At 41.4% G+C, this 20,238-nt stretch overlaps 1 protein-coding gene across 1 annotated transcript in view; it reads left to right on the top strand.

Annotated features, from left to right (window-relative positions):
- Wnt2 (Wnt family member 2) overlaps positions 1-20,238 on the top strand; it is a 45,993-nt gene that overhangs the window by 7,832 nt on the left and 17,923 nt on the right. Inside the window, 1 exon segment of the mRNA NM_053695.1 lies at positions 14,728-14,992. Within this exon segment, the coding sequence (NP_446147.1) occupies positions 14,728-14,992 (265 nt within the window).

The following is a 20,238-nucleotide window of genomic DNA, read 5'->3' as shown; positions in this document are numbered from 1 at the left end:
GGCATGATGGGTTGGATCTCCTAAATTCAGGGGTACTCTCTTTTGGAGCCAGACTCAGCATTAGCTATAAAGCCTCCTCTTTTGGTTTTGTACTGGCTGAGTAAGAGAACTAAAGAGCTGCCCTATCCTTTCATCCTGGTGAACCTCATAGTCTACAGGAATCTAGTCTGTCATCACCTTCAAACACCCATGTGGTAGATGAGGGAACTGAAGTTCCATGAGGCACTCACTAAGAGTTGGTACAGAGCTCAGGGTTAGATCGAAGTCCAAGACCAGGATACTTCACCCTAGGACTAAATTGCTTCAATGTCTAGGTTCAGATGCATGAATGAGGTAGGATTGTTTAGAGGGCAGTCTGAAAGGAATAACAGGAGAACCAGAATGTTATCTGTGTCTTTGGGCAGGAAGTGGAAACTGGATGAGATAAACAAATATTTGGTCTGAACCACTATAAGATAATCTAATTGCCAAAGGAAACAGATAGCCCAAGTTGTCTTTTGTCAATAAACCATTCAATAAGTCTGATATTAATTTGTAAAGAAAGATCAGCATAAAATTCAAAGTTGTGGAGGAGGGACTGATAGGAAAAAGGATAGGAAAAGAAGACAGATCAATTTGGGTGAAATCCTTTGACTGGGCTCCCAAAAAGAGCAAATCTCACTTAAAAAGAAATTGGAGGAAAGGGACTTTTCCTTAGTACATAAAAGAGAACATGTGATCTGAGTTATTTACAAATAGTACTTTTGAACTTGAATATTCACAATCTTTATTTGCATGAAGTCGTGAACTTATCGTGACCACTGCCAAGAATATAGACAGTGGTTATGCAATCCTACAATTAGTAACTGTTGTTTGTGCAATGATTTAGATAAAAGTAATCTATATTGATCTTCGTTTTGTCATCGATAGTGTGCATGTAAGTTATGGTGTGTGATGTCTTTGATAAGAATGCCCTGCTTAATTATTTGAATGGGGTATTTTAACTTGATTCCTCTATTAGGAAAGATAGACTATATGACACTACATCGTGTCCAAAAGAATGTTCTTATAAGATGTCATTAGACGTTGAATAGCTCTAATCTTCAAAGTAATAGGTCTTAGCTATTATACTCTCGGTCCTACATAAACAAATGTTTTGGGGTTGGGGACTTAGCTCAGTGGTAGAGCGCTTGCCTAGCAAGCGCAAGGCCCTGGGTTCGGTCCCCAGCTCTGAAAAAAAAGAAAAAAAATGTTTTAATATAAATCACATGAGGGTTCACTACCTAGAGGTGAACAGCTGTCAGGCCTCAGATATTCTCCTGCCTACTCCCCAAAACTTCGGAGGCTACTTCTGATTAAGATAAAAGTGCACACACTGACTTTTAAAAATGTGGCTTTAATTAATGGTGGGTGGGCAGACTTTCTCAAGGAGAGGTGTGATGTCAGCGAATATAAACTTTAATGAGAGCAAATGCACTGAGATCAACATGCGTCTCTAATTCTCTTCTTGCGGTCATTAGACCCCCAGTCCCTACTCCCTCTCCTTACCAGCAGAAGATCTGTGGAATCAAAACGAGAACAGGCTGGTCAGTCCTCCTGAGCAAAGTTTCCAACTGGCCCAGCTCTAGAAAGTCCCACTCTCCCAGGGCTGACAGCAACATCAGCTCCGTCTTTTCCCTCTGTTGTACTTTAGTCTTTCCCAGATTGTCTGAAATGAGCATCGGCTACCTTTAAAAACTGAGGATAATGGTGGGGGGTGGGGAGGATGGCGAATCTTATTTGAAAGAAAAGTCATTCATCCCAAGACATATCTGTTTAGGCAATGCTAAGTCACATCCCAGTACTGCCGTCCACATTTCCCCCAATTTCCGTCTCAATTTCCCGTAATAACTAAAGCTTAATTAATTTATTATGACAGCTGGACAGAGCACCCTCACGTGTTTCTATTTTGCAATACCATCTAAATTTGCATTATCATTCATGCTAACCGCTTCTAAGAGATTTTATCAATAATATTTTTTTTCTCTCACATTCACTTGAGATTTGCTTTTCATTGAGTCTAGTTCTCTGGTTCCAAATAGAGCTAGAACTTACATTCATTGGGTATAAGGCTTTTCTCTCAGTTTCCCCAGGCAACTCTTTGTAGGTCTAAAGAAGGTATACTAGGAAGAGCTGCCAGTTCTAAGATAAGTTTTAGTGAATGACCAGCAAATGACACCTGGTAAAGAGGTGCCATTTGTTTTCTTCCCTGAGCTTTCGAAGGCCTTTTAAATTATTATTTTTCTTTTCTAAGAAGAAATAATCACAAGTTCATTAAACTTCCCTAAATGAATCAGAATATCTATCTAATCAAATACTGCCCTTCAATTTCTCTAGAAATTTCCATAAGAATATTTCTATAGCAAGAAGTCTTTAAACATACTTCCAAAACATGTCTCTTGTTATGGCGAAAGTAGAAGGGACATGGAACTTAATATGAGACCCACCTGAGGATTCATCTTGCAGTTACAGTGGCTTTGCTCACTGGTTTAGTCAGACACATCAGTAGAGTTAAAGCTGTTTATAACCCAGGTAAGAGAAGCTGCTCAAAGCCCAACTCAAACGGTTACTTAGGATTTAATCCGTTACTCTGCCTACAATCTAATGCCCTAATAAAACAGGTGAACTTTTGTTAATTTAAAAGGTCTTTTGAAGGTTTTATAATGGGGTCTTTCCAAATCTTAATAGACATAAAGAGTAGCACGAGTATTTCTAATTTTCAGGTGAAATTGTTGCCCTCGAGGAGATGAGGTGACAGCTGTGTCTACCTATAGGCACTGTCCAGAGCTTCATATTGTCTGTATTTCTGAATTCTCTAGAAAGACAAACAGTATTTCTATATTTCTTTTAAAAACTAGAAAGCACAAGAAACAGCAGTTTCTGCCCTTGGAATGTGGCTTTGCTGATGACATTGTCCCTCGTGTAGCTTTATCTCAGACGAGTTCTACAGGGACCATGCGGCTAGTTGTTTTTGGTCAATTTTTTTACTTTTAAATTTTTTTCATACAATCTATTTTGTTCCTAAATTCCAATCCTCCAATTCCTTCCCCACCCCACCCACCCAACTTTGTTCTTTGTCTCCTTTAAAAGAACAAAAATAAATCAAAACCAAAAAAAAAAAAAAAGCCAACAGCAACAACAAAAATATCAAACATAGAGACCATTTTGTATCTGACAACAATTCCTGAGAATGAGGCTTTCCCTGGAGTGCTGTTGATATGCCCAGTGTTACTACATCAAAGAAAACTGATTTTCCCTCTCCCAGGAGGTAGCAATTGCAAACACCTTCTTAGGAGAGGTGAGACTTGGTGCTTACCCTTGTTGGGTCTCTCACATTCTGAACTTCAAGTTTACCTCAAAGTTATAGTAATAAAAAACAATATGGTGTTGAAATAAACTACTACAATATGTATCATAATAAAAAATCCCAAGCGTTGGTGAATGGACATAACCCCACACACCTACGGAATCTACTGTTTAACAAAGAAGGCTCCTGGAACAGTTGTTTTTACCAGGGGAATGTTGTCTTTATATTGAAAATGTGCCATGAGTCATTGTGGACTCATCTTAAGCAATTTGATCTCATTTGAGAGATTCACAGCATTTCAACAAATCACCCTGCAGGTCTGAAAGCAATACCAGTGACTGGGTTGATCTTAGTTCAAAAGGGAACTTGTCAAACTCCCTGGGGAAACACATTTGGGAGTACTGAGTCAGATAAGAAAATGAATATGGGGAAAAAAAAGGTGCATGACCACAGGAAACTAACTTTTAGTTAGAAAGATGGTGGTGCCTAAGGGCAAGACCAGCTGTACCAAGTGGCACACCAGAGTAAGGTCTGTAAGCTGGGGAGATAAATCTCTCTCTCTCTCTCTCTCTCTCTCTCTCTCTCTCTCTCTCTCTCTCTCTCTCTCTCTCTCTCTCGCTGTGAAACCTACAAGGTAGAGATAAGAGATTTTCCATAAAGAAATGCTTCAGAGCCACATCAAGAGATACTTAAGTACTTCACTAAGACATTTGGATGTCTCTAGAAAGACACTCAATACTTGAGTTCAATCTTTATACATTTTTTCAAGTCCTTTTAAGTTTGCTTCAAAAGAGTAATGAGTATCAAAGTTCAAAGCTTTTATAATATATTTGAATTGATAATTAAAAGTAGATTAGGAAAATTGCAGAATTTCTTCTAGCTCCTTGCATTTATGATTAGTTTTAAGTGTAAATGTCAGGACTGTTAGAGTTTGCTTTCTGATATTAATGAATTATAAAACAGAACATGTGGCAACTGTGCTATGTTGATATTTGTAATGATAAAGGTTAATATTGTCTATGAGGAATTCCTAGCTATAAATGTCAGCTTGACTGGGGCAATATGCGAGCAAGATTCTCTAATCCTTGAACACGGCTTTGGACAGGCATTGCCATAGAAAACAAGAAGCTCACGCATATGCACCAGGTGTCAAGAAAGCCAAATAGTTAGATACTTTTTGCGTATGAGGAGACATAAATATAATTGGTAGTCAGAATCAGCACACAAATTCACTGTATTTACTAACTGAAGTCATCTGAAGATGCTACTTCGGTTGGTGCCCTGCATTTTGAAGGGTAGGGCCTTCTGGAGTGAAGGACTCCAGCACTCTGCTCAAACAAGTCCCAGTCAAAGACTGACAAGAGAGAGGACCAAGGCCCTGCACACCGCCCACTGGAGAGCTGGGGCACAGCAAACTCTAAGTGCATCCACAGGAAATGCCTCTAAAGCAAACAAAATCCATGTAGTATAACTCGTAAGCAGGACCTTAAGGCAAAAAATCTAAGTTCTAATAAAGATATCAACCCCCCCCCATTAGCACTTGAAATAGGTAATAAAAATTAATGGATCTGACTTCAGAGAGCTGGAATAGGAGGGAAAGGAAACCCCACCCTTTAAAAGTAAGGAATATCAACAGACAAGGGAGGAGTGGAACCAAACTGTGCTGCCGCAAGGCCAAACTGTGTTCACCTCCCCCTCATCCTGCCCTTCTCACAAACGACCCTGTGCATCTTTATAGGGCACAGAGTTCGCTTAGCAGATCCGTGCCTTCCGGTTGCCCTCCTCAGTTCATAACATTCAAAGCTCAGATCCTGAGAACTTGAGTAAGCAAGCCAGCCTCTGCCTCACTAAGTCCCAAGTTAGTACGAATTTGCTAGGCTAGATGCCTATCTTCTATCGTGTGAACCTAAACCCGGCCAAACTTAAAGCTCTCACACAGCGGGCAACTTGTAACAGACTTGTTTCCAGCTCCACGAAGGGTCCATTATTAGAAAATGTGTGTTAGGGCCGCATCATTTGTCAACTAGAATTATTGTGTATGTGGTAATGCTAAGGCCCATAAATACAAATCGCACACCTTATATTTTCTAGCTGAGCAAGCCCACCCTACAGTCACTGTTTTCAGTAGATGACAGAACTGAAGAAATCACAGTGCCTTACTGAGCTTAATAAATGTTTGCATAAGCTAACCAAGTGCACCTCTTCTAATAAACATCTCTTGCTTCCCTCGTTCCAGCACATGAATGGTTGAAGGATATAAATTGTTTCAGTGTTCAGTAACTCCTATCTTAGAGATGTGGGTCTGTCCAAAGGATTTAATTGGTAATAAATGCACTTGGCTCCGAGCCAATCTGGAAATTAAATAATGTGTTTTTAATGTGTGTTTCCTCAGGAAAACTGATAGGACCCAAAATATGTTAGCTGCTTTGTGGAATAGAACTAACTAAAAGCTGTAGCGTTGACATGTCTTCAAGTGCTTTCGTTCGTAAGCACTCGGCAAGCAGAGACCAGAAACAAATTATGTATTTGATTTCTAAGGCAAGGCCAATTGATCATTGGCAAATGTTTTATATGGTATAAAGTAGATGGTCTCTCCTTTCTAGATTGGAAAATAATTAATATGACACAATCCAGAGTCCATACGCTTGGCAAAATACATGCTAAAAAAATCTTATATTCTTTATATAAAAAGAATCTGATAAAGCCACCCTAACAGTTCCTTCTGCTCAGTTTTCATAAAGGCTGATGTAGAAAACCTTCTCCTTAAGAGAAGTTTGTTTTATAATTGGCGACATAATTCTTTTCAGAACATATTTAACGATGCAGATGCTACATGTCAAAAAAGCATAGGACTCACTAAACCCAGGAAACATGTACACAGGGCTTCACACATCCCAGATGAGAAGAGTGGAAAGGGTTTAGTGTGAGGTGTCATGGATGGCCTCCCTGAGGGGCTCTGCCTCTAGGGGTTCAGCATCCCTTTCTGTAATAGAGCAATAATCATATGCCTTATATGCTCGTGTTGAGTAAAATAGCTACTCTAAAATGCTTAACATGGTCTGACACAAAAGAAGAAACTAATGAATATTACACCTCTTCTCTATATTCTGGTAGCAGGTTGGGCAAAGAAATAGAAACTGAACTCTTCCACATAATTCAAGCTTAGCCTTCTATAGTTCTTTCTTTCAACATTTAGAGTTTGTCTCTGTCGTGTAGATTGCTAACATCTATAATTCTTTTTTATAAAAGGAAATTTAAAATGTTAAATTCTAAAAGTAGAAAATAAGACTCCAAGTTAAAAAAAAACAAACCTTTAAAATGCTCAAAACCAAATATGTAACGGTTTCATAAAGGTGTGTTAAGTAAGATCTTCACCATTGCAACCTACTGAAGAATGTTAGAAGAAAGTGAAATAATAATGTTCCTTGTACTAGAGCCACTAACAAAGTGTGGCTCTCCTTGAGAGTTTTCTACATCTGACTTTCTTAACCGAGCACCTGAGCAGGCTTGTAGTGACGGGGTACCACAAGGGAAAAATCAGAAGCAATTCGGACATGCAGAGGGAGTCATCAGGAATCATGCTGTTGAGTTCTGTGATATAAGAATGCGTGAGAACTGTGTGGTTGACCAGAAATATCCTACATGGGGTTGTCCCAGTGACCTACAGTAAGGTTCAAAGGAAGGAAGAGAACAGGAGAGCTTCTAGGAGAGATTTCAAGAGACAACAGAGAAATTGAGACCTAACTTAGGGTGGTGTGCATCTGAGGTTGTGAATGAGGTTGCAGTCTCACGCTGGAGAAAGAAAAAATCATTGCAAAAGTAGAAAATACTGTATTTAGAGAGTTACAAAAATGCCAATGTGGGCACTGGAAAGTATGGGCATTAAGATGGAAATGGCTCCCGAATTAAAATCAGTAACTCGGGCTGGAGAGGTGGCTCAGTGGTTAAGAGCACTGATTGCTCTTCCAGAGGTCCTGAGTTCAGTTCCCAGCAACCACATGGTGGCTCACAACCATCTATAATGAGATCTGATGCCCTCTTCTGGTGTGTCTGAAGACAGCTACCATGTACTTATATATAATAAATAAATAAATCTTTTAAAAAAATCAATAACTCAGGGATGGGAGGAGACATTTTACAAAGCCTGATCAGTCTTCTCAAAGCTTTCGAGGAAGCAGTGGCATCTGTAAATAAAAGTGGAGGCTTGAAATTCTGCTGAAAGGGGACAAGAAATTGGAAGGGGAAACTAAAGAAATCTTCCAAAAGTAAAGCGAAAGCCCCAGAAGATAAATGGAGTTTAAGGAGGTCCACAAACAATTCCCCGTTCCTCACGGGGTTTGAAACCAGGTACTAAATGAACAGATAGATGAAAGAAACACTTCCGTTTCACTGATGGCTGGGAAAAGCCTGCACCAAGGGATAGAGCCTTGTGCAGCACAGTGCTTCCAAATGGACCCCTGAGTGTGGTCGCTCTGTGTCTCTCAAAGACTAGGCATCGAAGGACAGTCAGGAGGTCACTGGGTTGGTCATAGTGTTTCCTTCATAGGCTAGAAGGAAGGAAAAGTCTTTAGTCCTTCCTTCAAACTCATCAGTTGGACACGTCAGTTTTCCCAACTAGGGAGGAAAGAACAAGGGTCAGTAAGAAACAGAAATGTTACCTGAATGCAGGTTTTTTCCCCCCCTCAAGAAGCCAGGAAGAAAGGTCTTTGGAAAAAAAATCCCTGAAAATTAAAAAGGCATAGAGGTTGGATTTTCAAGGTCCATGAATGGAACATCATAAAGCCTGTGTGAGGTGCAGAAAGGCAGATGTGCAAGTGAATATTTCAGCATTAGAGTCCTCCAGTCTAGGTTGAAAAAGAGGCTGATGACTGTCGCTGAGGGTTAATGGGAAAAAAAAAATACCTAAGGTGTGATATTTCAGAACACCAAGAATATGAGAAGGATTTGAAAAGTTTTTATGCAAAGAAATGAAACAAAAGACAAAAGATTTAAAAAAAATATTAAAAGAACCAGTGAGATGCCACAGTTCCCATCTGCAACACAGGAGACAAAAAGCCTGCAGGGTTACACCTTCAAACTTGAGAGAAAACTATTTCCAATCCAGAATTCTATACCCAGCCAAGCTATTAATCAAATGTGAAGGCTGAAGTAAGACCTTTTAGACATGCAAGAATTCAGAAAATGCATCCTCTGTGCACCTTAAAGGAGTTAAGAATGTACTATGAGAAGAGAGAATGATCAGACCAAGGGAAGCCGTGGCACCTAGGAAAGTGTGTGTGCAGACTAGCAGGACCTGACGCTAGGTCTCAGCCATGGAGTTAATCCTTCATTCCAAGGGAATCCTTCACCACAGAAAAGCGTGACATTCGGTAACAGATAATAAAATCCAACCCTGGGACATCACCAAACTTGACTGTACAGCTAACAGTCCTTAATAATACAATTGCCCCTTGCTTATACAGACAATTGATTTCTGGATTGCCTGTAGATATATTCAGATCTGAGATGCTTAACTTCCTGACACAAAATAGTGTAATATTTGCACATCATATACATACTGACACCCTCCGCTGTTGGCTTTGGGTCTGACTATTGGGTACCACCATCTTTCATCTTCCCCAGAGCAGCCAACGCAAAGATTGTGGAAATGTTTCCTTAGTAATTCAGATACCCTAGAAACACAGAGTGGGAAACAACTGTAATTAGATAACTAGATTTCCCTGTCCATAGAAATGCAGCGCCCGCTCCCACTGCAGGCATCTGTTGATGCTCCGCCCCTGACAGGCCCCCAGACTGCTGTGGAAGAGCAGGAGCTCCTTAGCCTCTCTCCTGCAGTCCAGGGACAGCATGCTCAGCACAAGCTTCGAATAAGAATTACCTGAAGAACTCGAAGTCCTGTCAGGGCCTGGGCCCCATGCCTGCCCCACCCCCTCAAGGTTCTGATTTACTTAGCCTGGGAAGGGGCTGCAAATGATCCCCAGGTGATTTTAATGTGCAGCCAGAAACGAGAACCACTGCTCTGCTCTTCGGTTGCCAGGGAACAATCCCCGGATTCCTGAAACTTTACTACACAGAGTAGATGGAGTCTTCCTTTCTCCTGCCAGACTCTGCATTTCCTCAGACCACAGCCGGATTGTAAAAGAACATTTTCCCTTCCTCCTCTGTGTGGACACGTACGCAGAGATTTAAAAAGTAGCACAAAATGTCTTCTGCGTTTTGTTGGGGTCGTGTGATTTGCTTTCATGCGTAAGAGCTGCCTCCTCATTTAAAGAGCCTCAAAATACCAACATTCACCAGGCTCCAGAATTTGCATACCCATTTTCCCACTGATGTCATCTGGGTCTCTCCTCATAGTTAGTTATGGCTAATAGTATAAAGTGAATTTTGCATTGCCCCTAAGGAGCAGAGGGGGAAGGGGGGACAGTGTGTATAGTTCAACATTTCAGGAAGATCCAAATGCGATTTAGGCTTTTGTACATTTGTTTAGGAAATGTACAAAATTTAGAAAATTTCCCACAGACCTGGGAATTCTGCCTCTATCTAACCGATGGCTGAAAATTGTACTGGCCATACTGGGCCTTGATTTGCAGAACTGTGGAATAGGAGTCCTTACTTTCTGTGCTTAATTGTGATGTGTACATGATAATAGATCTAAACCATCATGGGTAGAGCCTGGCTAAGTCTGGTTAATTTCTCAATAAATGGTTGCAGTAGTTAATAAGGTTATTGTAGGACTACAGCTGTTATTCAGTTGGTAAAGTGCTTGCACAAGGCTCAGAGTTCAATCCCCAGGACCCTGTAAAGAAGTGGGTGTGCGGGGTTGGGGATTTAGCAAGCACAAGGCCCTGGGTTCAGTCCCCAGCTCTGGATAAAAGAAAAAAAAAGAAGAAGAATATAAAAAAAGAAGTGGGTGTGCTGGCATGTACCTGTAATCCTGTGGAAACAAGAGATTAGAAGTTCATTCTTGGCTACATGGTGAATTAGGGGCCAGCCTGAACTACATAAAACCCTATCTTAAAAAGTAATGGGGTTATAAGAGGGAGCTATTGGAACTCAAGACCTTCATGGTATGGCCCCATGCTTTATTCTCAACACACATAAAACTTAGCAGAACTTCAAAGTATAGATCCCCTTCTTGGACATCTCTGCTCGAGTTGGGCTTCGCTGTTTTCAAGGTTTAAAGTCTATAAATCCTTCAAATTGAGGTAGAGGTGGCTCCTAAGTGCAAACGTTGAGCCTGCTGTATATTAACTGGAGGGAGGTGTGGTTCAAAGCCTGTGTTGCAGTAAGTATTTGGGGGTTTCTACATCTCCTTAGATCATATAATTCCCAAATAAAAGACGCAGAGTTTTATATTTATAATAAGCCAGAAAAGCACTAGAACTGAGTAGACATCAACCCTCTAAGCTATTTTGTCTATTCCCTGTCAATAACCCCAAGATATCACTTACCATGTTCTGCCTGGGCTGCTCCTACATCAGGCCTGCCCTCGTGGCCATGTGTTCACAATCATTCTACCCCATGGCCAAGTCTTACTTTTTCCTCCTCTCTCCTCTTCCTCCTGATGGTCCCTGCCTCAGACCTCTGGTCTGGGAACTGAAGCCCCACCTACCTCTCTTCTTCCCAGTTACAAACTGTAGGAATCTTTATTAACCAATCACAGACAACTTGGGGATCAAGGCTTATACAACAAAAGCTGGTGTATGTGAGGATCTGCTCCTCTTGGGGCAACTAGATCCTAGAGTACTGATGTTAGCATTTCATACAAGCAACAATAGAGGATCCCAGTACAGCTAGTAGGAGAGTGAGCTGTTAGCTGAGGTCTGTCATTAATCCACACCAAGAACTAACTTTGGTACTGTCAGATCCCAAGGGCAGCCCCTCCCCCCAGGGAGGACACCTAAATAATGAGGAGAACTTACTATCTTGGATCACAAGAAGTCTGGATACTGGAAAAGTCCCAGTTGGGCTTCCTGAGCAACTCCACAACAGTCTTTAGAGCTCAGGGCCTCACATCCATCAAGACTGTGTGTGCTGTTTCATATATGTTCTTACTGCCGCTCTCCTGTCCTTTGTGTCATACTGTTTTTAAAAAATCATCTAGAGACAGAAAAAGCATTTCTCTTCTATCTCTTTAAAGAGTGAAGGAGACTTCAAGTCCAACACCCATCTATCCTTAAATCCCATTGATACAAACTGAATTATCACCACTTTCTAAATGCTAAGAAAAGTCAGTGCGTTAGCAGTGAAATGCCCCATCATGATTTAGGACACTGCTGGATCAGAGAGGTCCTGGCAAGCCCTGGAGCACACAGCTTCCCAACTCCTGAATAAAATAGGTATGAAGTGTCTACACAGATCAACAGCATCTCATCTGGCCCTGCCACTGGGTTCGTAAGAATTGCTTAAGTGTATTTTTAAGATCCAAACTTAATATGCAAATCTTCCCAGTAATCATATAAAAATATCATCTTTGAAGTTTGTCACCTGGAAACTTAGCATAACAAAGGCAGGGCAATGATGTCTCCTGTTATTTTTAGAAGTAGGAGTGCGGCTTACAAGTGAATAGCCTAGCTGCAGATGGAATTCAGGAGGAACACAAAGTGCTTGGCATGGAGGGTGTGCATGTGTAATGCTATCCGATCTTAGGAGGGAAGCTTTTAGGTAAGTTCGAGAGCCTAGAAGATATCCCTGAGGTCGTTTATGGCAAAGTCTACAACTGGATGGTCCAGTGACCCTAATGCCTAACGCTGGGAATATAAAAGGCATTAGAGAGAAAGATCTCATTATAATGTCCTTTACAGGATGCTCAGGTCCCCACAATGTGGAGAATCCAGTCCTTTGCCTTGACCTTCTATACTGGTTCATAATCAGAATGACCACTCCCAGGTATACAGGGCACATTCCACTGGGCTTGGCAAAGTGGGGACCACTGCGTGGGGGGTCAGTGCTCCACATTGGAAGACAGCGATCAAGCCACACAACCAAACAACCTAGGGCTACTGTGATACCTTGCCTGGAATTGTTGTTCCCTTAGCAGCCCTTGAGTGCTTTTGACACATGTCTAGGCTAATGAATAAATTGAGGCTGACTCCTGGAATGAAAATCCTCTCTGCTCATCTGAGTCTACCATTTCTTGGTCAGGTAGCAAGCCTGTACAAGAAACAAAGCCATGTCAAGCATTAGGGCAGAAGACCGTGATGAGGTCTTTAGAGAGAGGCAGCTGGAAACCGTGTACCCGGGAGAGGCAGTGGGTGGTGGTTGAGACTTGCGCTTCAAGCAGCATAGTTCAGCTACCTTTCTCTCAACTGCCTCTACACTTCATGTCAAATCAATATAGCAGAACCTTGGAGGAATGCAGAGCATAGTCGAAACTCCCACCTTCCATTTCTTAGAAAGAGAGATTCTAAGAATTTTCCTCAGATAGCACTTTGGAGAATATCAGTAAGGGTCTCACTGTTCCCTTTTCCTAGGCACATCCTTCAGATACCCCCTAATTTGGGGATTCAGACTGATTGGCAGACATGCCCCATTGTGATGTTTCTGCATGAGGACCAAATCTAGGGACTGGTGAATCCCCATAGCTTCTGGTCTCCTAAACTGCCCTTCCTGGCGTCTTTGGCTTTGAATTTCCAATATTCACAACCCATTAGCACCACTGTCATATTAAGAGACCTTTGAAAAACAATGATTGAAAGATGAGAAAAAACTTAGCAGAGTAAAAAAACAAGGTCAGTTCTTGGAATATGAATCTCATGAAACAGAACCGGGAGAGGATATTCACCAGGAGCATGATACAAGGAGACATTTTGAAATCTACATGCACTGTTGATCCCGGAGATTTTAGCAACTGGGTTTGTTCACAGCCATTCTACATGCATCCCTGTAGACGTATCCCACTGTCTCCTTGAGCCCTGGTTTGCCATCCATACAATGGGAAGGGTGGCAGCTTGAGGTTTTTCTGCAGACCTTGAGCCCTCTCTTAGACATGTTGAAGGGCAATGAGGCAAGATAGGAAGAACTCACTGAGTCTCCGCAAATGGTACCACATGGCAAACTCATCCCAACACCAAAGCAGAAATGTATTTGGATATTTCTATGGTCTACCTGCCCTTCCCTTACACTACAACCCTCATATCCATGGGAGATCAGTCTGAATGTCAGGAGCCTGCCCAGACAGGCTTGTCCCAATCTTTCTTGCCTCCTAGCAAGAATCAGCATGAGCACAGCTGGATCATTTAAGCTGTGTAAGTTGGCCAGAGCTGTGGGATAACCATGAGTTTAGGGTCAGTCTCAATGCAATATGGTTTAGCCCTCACTACTAACTGTGTTCCTTAGACTAGCGCATTATTGTCTCTAGGATTTGCTCTTCTGCCTCCTAAGGTTAAAATGGTATATATAAGGGCATTGAAAAAGAGTGCATTCTGCAACCCTACCTGCCCACTGTATGGCAAGAATCCCACATGTAGCCACTTACTCGGGTAAGTGAATTGTCAGCCAATTGTTGGGTCACTGAAAGATGAGACTTAGTAATTGCTTTATCTATCTGGTTTGGGTATAAATTGGACATCCCTCCCCTAACAATCTAAAATTTAAAAGTTCCCAAATGTGGCATATTTTTTATAATGGCATAACGGTGTAAAGGAAAAACCTTCTACCTGGTTGCATAAGGCAGCTTGTAGCCAGAACACAAGCAATTCAAAATACAGTATAAAACTACCTTCTGGCTATGTGTCCAAAACATAGACATAAATGAATTTCTAGTTGACTCTGAGATTTCATCTCAAAGACATCCCGTGTTATATATGCAAATATTCCCAAATTCCAAAAATTCCAAAATCCCTAACACTTCTGGTTTTAATCATTTCAGATAAAGGATACTTAACATTGTAGTAATATACATTTTTGAGGTAAAGATGCTATTGTGTATTAGAAAATGCTACATTTCCTCTGACTTTAAATTATGAGAGAGAGAGACAGAGAGAGAGAGAGAGAGGGAGAGAGAGAGAGAGAGAGAGAGAGAAGAGAGAAGGAAGAGAGAGAATGTGACAGGGGAGGAAGGAGTTAGGAAAGGGGACAGAATATTATCAAAATATACTGTATGAAAATGCTTTAAATTAGAAATAAAAAACAAATAAGCTGCTATGTGTCCTATAAAATAGTGAGTGTTGGTTACATAGATAGTAAATAGGTTGGGGTTCAGAACTGGATCCCCCAATGGCTGCAGTTACCAACAGTCTACCCAAGGTGACCAGCAAATGGCGAGAGATGCTCCAGGATCCCATGATCCAGCCTTCTCAGAGCTACTTCCCTGAGGTAGCGCTGAGGTAGGGAAACTCATAGCTGGGTCCTGTGCTTAAGACTGCCCTACTGAGCTTGCCTCTCTCTGCCTTTTCCTGCAGGCTGTAAAGCGCTTCCTGAAACAAGAATGCAAGTGTCATGGCGTGAGCGGTTCCTGTACTCTGAGGACATGCTGGCTGGCCATGGCTGACTTCAGGAAAACAGGCGACTATCTCTGGAGGAAGTACAACGGGGCCATCCAGGTGGTCATGAACCAGGACGGCACTGGCTTCACTGTAGCCAATAAGAGGTTTAAGAAGCCAACGAAAAATGACCTTGTGTATTTTGAGAATTCTCCAGACTACTGTATCAGGGACCGAGAGGCTGGTAAGTTAAGAGAATTCCTTTAGACAGCAATGTTCTACAACCTAACTGAATGCCTATATTTTTCTGCAGGCCATTTGTGTAATTGCAGATGCCTGCCCTCGGGTTCCAGGCTTGTGCTCTGTCTAATTCACAATGAGACTGCACAGAAAATCACACAAGCAGTTAGAGAAACAGGTTGATAGTGTGCAGATTCTGAGGAAATATGAACTAACAAGAACGTATGTGGCAAAAAGTCAAAATATGCAGATCAGCAGAATTCTTGCTTGCACAGAATTCTAGCTAAGGGGATAGATAAGCATTCCGTGCACTCACCCAGCATCTTCTCTATGATCACAGACTGAGTAGGGTACAATTTTGTAATAGTCTTCCCCCATGACAAATCCCCCAAGTCTGCTCTATTTCACAATCCCTAGCTCTTTTCAATATGGTTAAAATTGTCAAACATATTTTGTCTCTTATTAAACTATTTTGAAACTCTTATTTAAAACAGCAAGAATCTATCCCCACATTTTTTGACCATAGGTGGGTTTTATATAAGGGGTGGATTTAATAGGTCTCATTTATTAAAGCCACACCCTTCCATCCAAAATAACGCTCTTTCCATCCTGTACCGCAAGCGAAGCTTCTTCCAGCCTGGACATAGCAGCTGTCCTCACTGGTCTACTTTTATAAATATACACTCTCTACCTCTTACCCTCAAGGTCAATATTAGGCTGCAAAGATTCCTCTGCAAAGACCCTAGCAAAATAAGCATCACTGAAAGGGTCTTGGTGGACAGGAGGTAACGGTAGCCACAGCCCTTGCTGGCTCAAGTTATGTGCTTAGCGGGAAGCAATGCCATTAACTATCAGGAAAAAAAAATCCTTCGGTTTAGATTCTAAGTTTGTTTTCCATTCTGAAGTAATTGCAAAAGAGCCAGTAAAGCAGTACAGATGCGGCCAGCTGCTGAAGCTAGATTAACTGATAGACACGATGATCAGGAAGCATCGTAAGAAGCCCGGAGCCCTTTCCTGGCCCCTGAGTTCTTGAAGTTCCACTGTCGTTTGATGACTTAGCTGTCTGCAGCCTGTGAGCATGTTTGTGCATGCAGCACATGAATTCAAGACTGCTGAGCATAAGGACGTCATGCTGTGCCCCTCTGCATTCTAGACATGCTTTGGGCCTGCTACCAAGTTATCTTACCTGTCAGACAACAGGTTTGATGAAACCTGTTGCTTTCACATAAATCAACCCAGTGGACTGTGTTTCTTCTGTCCTTAACTAGTTATTTGACTCTGAGCAGGCCGTGGGCATGGAATCACCTTAGTCATTTTAGATGCCAGAGGCAGACACTTACATAAAGAGCGCCACCCTAAGTCTTTGCATATCCATCTGCTCTTGTTGAATCTGTGAAGCAACCCTAAGACACCAGTCCATTGTGCATTTTTACCTGGGGAAAGAAGGCACAAAATAGTTGATGCTTCTTAAGAATCCACCAACCAAACTCTTACTCTAGCTTACAAAATCAGATAAACAGCCCTGGATATCACTGTCCACGTTGGACATCATGTATGAAAGAAGATGCATGTCTAGCCCCATGTTTGGCCAAAGCTTTATCCCTAAGAGGACATATTTGAATTACCTATTTCCTAAGCACAATGGCAAAAAGACCTTAAGACCAAAACCTCCTCTCAGATCTAGAAAATGTGCTGTCCTACAGGGGTTTTTCTGGTACTTTGTTTTGAAATAATTTATGTACTGAAGGAAATAATCCTACCTGATGAATATTTTCTTCGATGGTGGTACTCAGGGAACTAAAGACAATACTTTCTTGTCATAGGAAGGGGATTCTGAATGCAATCCCTGCTTCCCTTTTAAGCTATTCAGTTGATTATTCTTACATACTTTATTCTTGTTTCTCTCTCTCTCTCTCTCTCTCTCTCTCTCTCTCTCTCTCTCTCTCTCTCTCTGTGTGTGTGTGTGTGTGTGTGTGAAGTATGTGTCAGTGTTGGTACCTGAGGCCAGGAATGTTGAATCTTCTGGAGCTGGAGTTACAGGTAGTTGCACACTGGGGTCCAGAGCTGGACCCCCTGCAACAGCAGTAGGCACTATTAAAATCTGAAAGCCTGAAAGTCTGCCCCTTGATCATAAAGCCATAGGTATATATGCTATGCCACTGCATACCTTGGCTTGGTCAGTGTGCCCCACCAGCTCTCAGCCTCCAGTTTTAGAGGAGTAGAAACTAAAGCTCTAAGAAGTTAAGAACTTTTAGGACTGTCTGTCTGTCCTTTCCATCATTTTACTCTGCCTCCAGCAGCCCTATACACATGGACATGTAGTTAATGGAGTGGCTTCCATAGTAAGATACTTAATTTAATTTCTTATTTCTATACTTTCTTAGAAATATTTTGACTTATCTAATTTAAAATCCAGTCAATATTTTGGTTCTTGAGTTGTGTTGATCAAATAATAGCCATCCTAGTCTTTTAAGTACCCAGTTCCAATACAACAGATCACATTCCCAATAGGCTTACCGTATTATTTGTACCTTTCTGAAATATACTGAAACAATGCCACTTAGAGCTGTGCCAAAGCCACCCATGCGACCTACAATGTTTCTTTTGTAATTTTGGTAACTATACATGATTTATTTTTATAAAGACAAGACTCAGAATGCTTTATATGACATAGGTAAAAGTTCAGGACATTAAGAGAATATTTTTATAGCTAATGTTTGGATTATGCAAATAGTCACAGGTGTGAGGTGCAAGGACATTTGCTTCACCCACACACTGGTTGGATCTTGCCCTTTGTCATGTGACTGATGGCTGTCTTCAGATGAGGGTCTCCCTGACTGGGATAACCTTCTGTGGTGTGTTCTTTACTAAGTTGGTCCACACCACACATTTCTGGGTATGGAATCTTCCTGGAGCAGCCTCTACCCTGTTTTTGCAGAGATAGAGAGATGTGAAAGATAATTCTGAGACCCATGAGAATGAAGCCTTCCTGCATTTAAGGGGGTGCAGAAGCCTCCCTTGTGAAACAAAAGTATTAGGTCTTTCAGTCTACACAAAGGATGCGGCCAGCATGAGTCTGTAACAGAATGAACACACACTGTGCTAAAATCATCTTACAGACTAGACAAGCTCCAAGATAGACCAAAACTTTGTAACCACATTTAATTCAGTACATGCATTCCTCTTGTTTCTTTGCTTGTTTTCTTTATTCAAATTCATAGTCACTCTTCCATAAATTTAATCTTCCTTTCTAAATGGTTGATTTTGAGTCATGAACACTAATGTTCAATTTACTGGACACCTTCTTCTTGAGAGCATTGCAAGAGCATGAAGGGTGATCAGTTGGGGCATTGGTAGATGGGTGAGTGGTGTTTGAACTGCTTGGCTATGCTGTTCTCTGTCTGTGCATCCTGTTCAGAATAACAGTGCACAGGACAGATATAGTGTGTTTTCCAGTTGGGTTTGTGCAGTGCATTTACAAGTGCACTTCATTATTCTCCATAATTCTCCATTCTTCCTCAGAGACCTGCTGGGTCAGAATCAGGAAATCCTCATACTTTTCAAACTTAACAATAAGGTTTAGAAAATCAGTGATTTGGTGGTCCATGGTCCTATCATCAGAGAAGAGGAAATCCAAAGAGACTTTGTTCTTCAAGTCTCTGATCCTTAGAGATGGTGAAAAGTATTCTTATTTGTAGATTGATAGACATTACCCAAAAAAGTACCTCAACATGGCTCATGTGGCATAAAATATGCTTTTTGACCTGTAGAAACTCTACTGCAAGTAACTTGTTTAAATGATTTCAACCATTAAGGCTTCTGCTGCAGTTATCTTGACATCTTGGTTATCAATTCATCCTCAGCCATGACACAATGATACCACGATGAGTGAGTTTTGGTGAGAAGAACCACAAAGTGGCTAGCTTGAGTGATCCTGGTGAGAACAGATCTCACTCAGTATAGATGCTAGGAGCCCTGGTTGAGTTCCTGACAGGTCACATCTGTTCTACATCCCTTACATACCCATCTCTACCCTAACTCTTGGCAGTAATCCCCCTCATTTTCAGATCAAGAAAGTGAAATCCCAAAGTTTTGTAATTTGTTCAAGATTTCATTGCTTGGAACTAGTTAACAAGTAACATGAATAGATAAAAAATCAAAACCAAAATCCATACTTTTCTCACGATCTCACTTTTGTCATGTTTGGAGTCTATGGAAAGTGTATGTGTTTGTGTGTGGGGGCTTGTCTTCTATAATAAAAATACAGTATGAAGATATGAGACTTTAATTTGGGGGTTCTCACAAAGCTGCATTTAGATTATGTTTAAGCCCTTTTCGATTAGAATCTTTCCAAGATTTTTTTCTTTTCCTTTTTTCTTTTGTGTAGTGTGAGTGCGTAAATGAGTGCATTACTGTGTACACACATGAGGAAGCCATAGAAGATATTGTCTTCCTCATTCCCATGAGGCAGGATCTCTTACTGAACGTAAAACTTGCCATTTTAGCTAGATTGACCGGCCAGAGAGCTTCCTGGATCCATTAATTTCGTATGGTCACAGGTACATACAAGCCATGTCTGTCTTTTATCTGCATGCTGAAGATTTGAACTCAGCCTCTCCTGCTTGCACTGCAAGCACTTTTTTTGCACTGAACCATCTCCCCAGCCACCACTTCACGTTTTTAAGGGAACATCTTTAATTGTTCTTAATAAATGGTAAGAAAAAAAACTTGAAAAGGAAATTGTGGAAACAGTCACTAAACATGTCCCCTTGTTTTCTGATGATCAACTATAAATACCTCCATTTGAAGCACATTCTGCTGGGGTACTAGCAACTGCAAGAGGTTGGGTATGTGATATTTTGCAGGCCAGATTGGAGGCCACATCTTAAGAGAGGAACTTTCTGAGATGAGCACTGGTGGGTCTGGAGTTATCTAGTCTGGCGATTGCCCCTAGGCATCAGTAAATCAAAGCAACCCTTCAGTTAGAGATAGGTCCATCTGTAATGAGGGAATACTGCCCTCCCCTGCAGAGGTGTCTGCACCTAATCACAGACCACTTTCACTAGGAATGATATAAAACCCTGACCTGAGCTAGAGGTCATCCTGAGGTCTGTTCTTCAACCAGAGGAAACAAGTAAGCTTCCACCTCTTCCCCAGTCAAGTTCAAAGCAAATGGAATTCTTGGCTAACCTGTTGTCCAGTAGAAACCCAAAGCTCAACAGGCAGCTGTTCTTGGTGTTAGCATTTGTG

This window comes from Rattus norvegicus, chromosome 4 (genome assembly GCF_021556685.1).
Source record: "Rattus norvegicus strain SHRSP/BbbUtx chromosome 4, alternate assembly SHRSP_T2T, whole genome shotgun sequence".
Taxonomy (NCBI): Eukaryota; Metazoa; Chordata; class Mammalia; order Rodentia; family Muridae; genus Rattus; species Rattus norvegicus.
Note: the sequence above shows the minus strand (reverse complement) of the source record. Positions and strands in the feature narration are given on the sequence as shown.